At 41.4% G+C, this 724-nt stretch overlaps 1 protein-coding gene across 1 annotated transcript in view; it reads left to right on the forward strand.

Annotated features, from left to right (window-relative positions):
• Positions 1-404: 404 nt before the first annotated feature.
• LOC106632894 (laminin subunit beta-4) overlaps positions 405-724 on the forward strand; it is a gene marked incomplete at its 5' end in the record, with an annotated part of 4,973 nt that continues 4,653 nt past the window's right edge. Inside the window, 2 exon segments of the mRNA XM_014331602.2 lie at positions 405-540; positions 628-724. Coding sequence (XP_014187088.1) covers positions 405-540; positions 628-724 — 233 coding nt within the window.

Genomic DNA, 724 nt, shown 5'->3' on the forward strand with positions numbered 1-724 from the left:
CTCACTACAACGCTGTCCAACAGGAGCTTCATGATGTCATGAACAATATAATACCGTGACTGTGAAGATGACCTCAGACAGTATCAGAGGCCATTTTTCATTTTTAGTCTTTCAGACAAACACTGAGGAGTTTTGGACACATCCACAGCTGATCTGTGACTGCATGAAACATTATTTTTCTTCATATGTTTTAGATGTTTTTCTCAGGCATAGTGAGATGCTTTCAGTGCTGAACTGGTCCTTCGGATGTTCGGCAGCAGGAGCAGAATCAGCTTTCTGAGTCTGAGTGTCACTGCTCTCTGATGTTTTTACTTCCTGTCCTTCTGATTAGTGATTTATAGGTGGAACACATATTTGTCCTCTTCGTGTTCTGAACCTTAATCGTCTTTGTTTATTGTATTTAGGGAGCAGATGGAGAACACTAATGTGAAGAAGATCATTCAGGATATTTATGAAGCGGACAAAGCTCAGGCCAAAGCTAACAACCTCTTAGAGAGAGCGAGCAGAAACAAAGATGAGACCAAAGACAGGATCCAAGATGTAAAACATTCAAAATATTTCACATATGACCTCTGAGACGTTTGTTCAGCCTGATGCTGATGTGCTCGTGTTTGTTTTCTGTTTCAGGCTGAAGACACACTGGACAACATCGAGGCGAGGCTCATGATTCAGACCAAAGACCTGCAGAAAGAGATTGAAGCTATGAAGGACAAAACTGAAGAGA

The sequence above is a fragment of the Haplochromis burtoni genome, unplaced genomic scaffold (genome assembly GCF_018398535.1).
Source record: "Haplochromis burtoni strain Fernald_Lab_line unplaced genomic scaffold, NCSU_Asbu1 Contig_3577, whole genome shotgun sequence".
Taxonomy (NCBI): Eukaryota; Metazoa; Chordata; class Actinopteri; order Cichliformes; family Cichlidae; genus Haplochromis; species Haplochromis burtoni.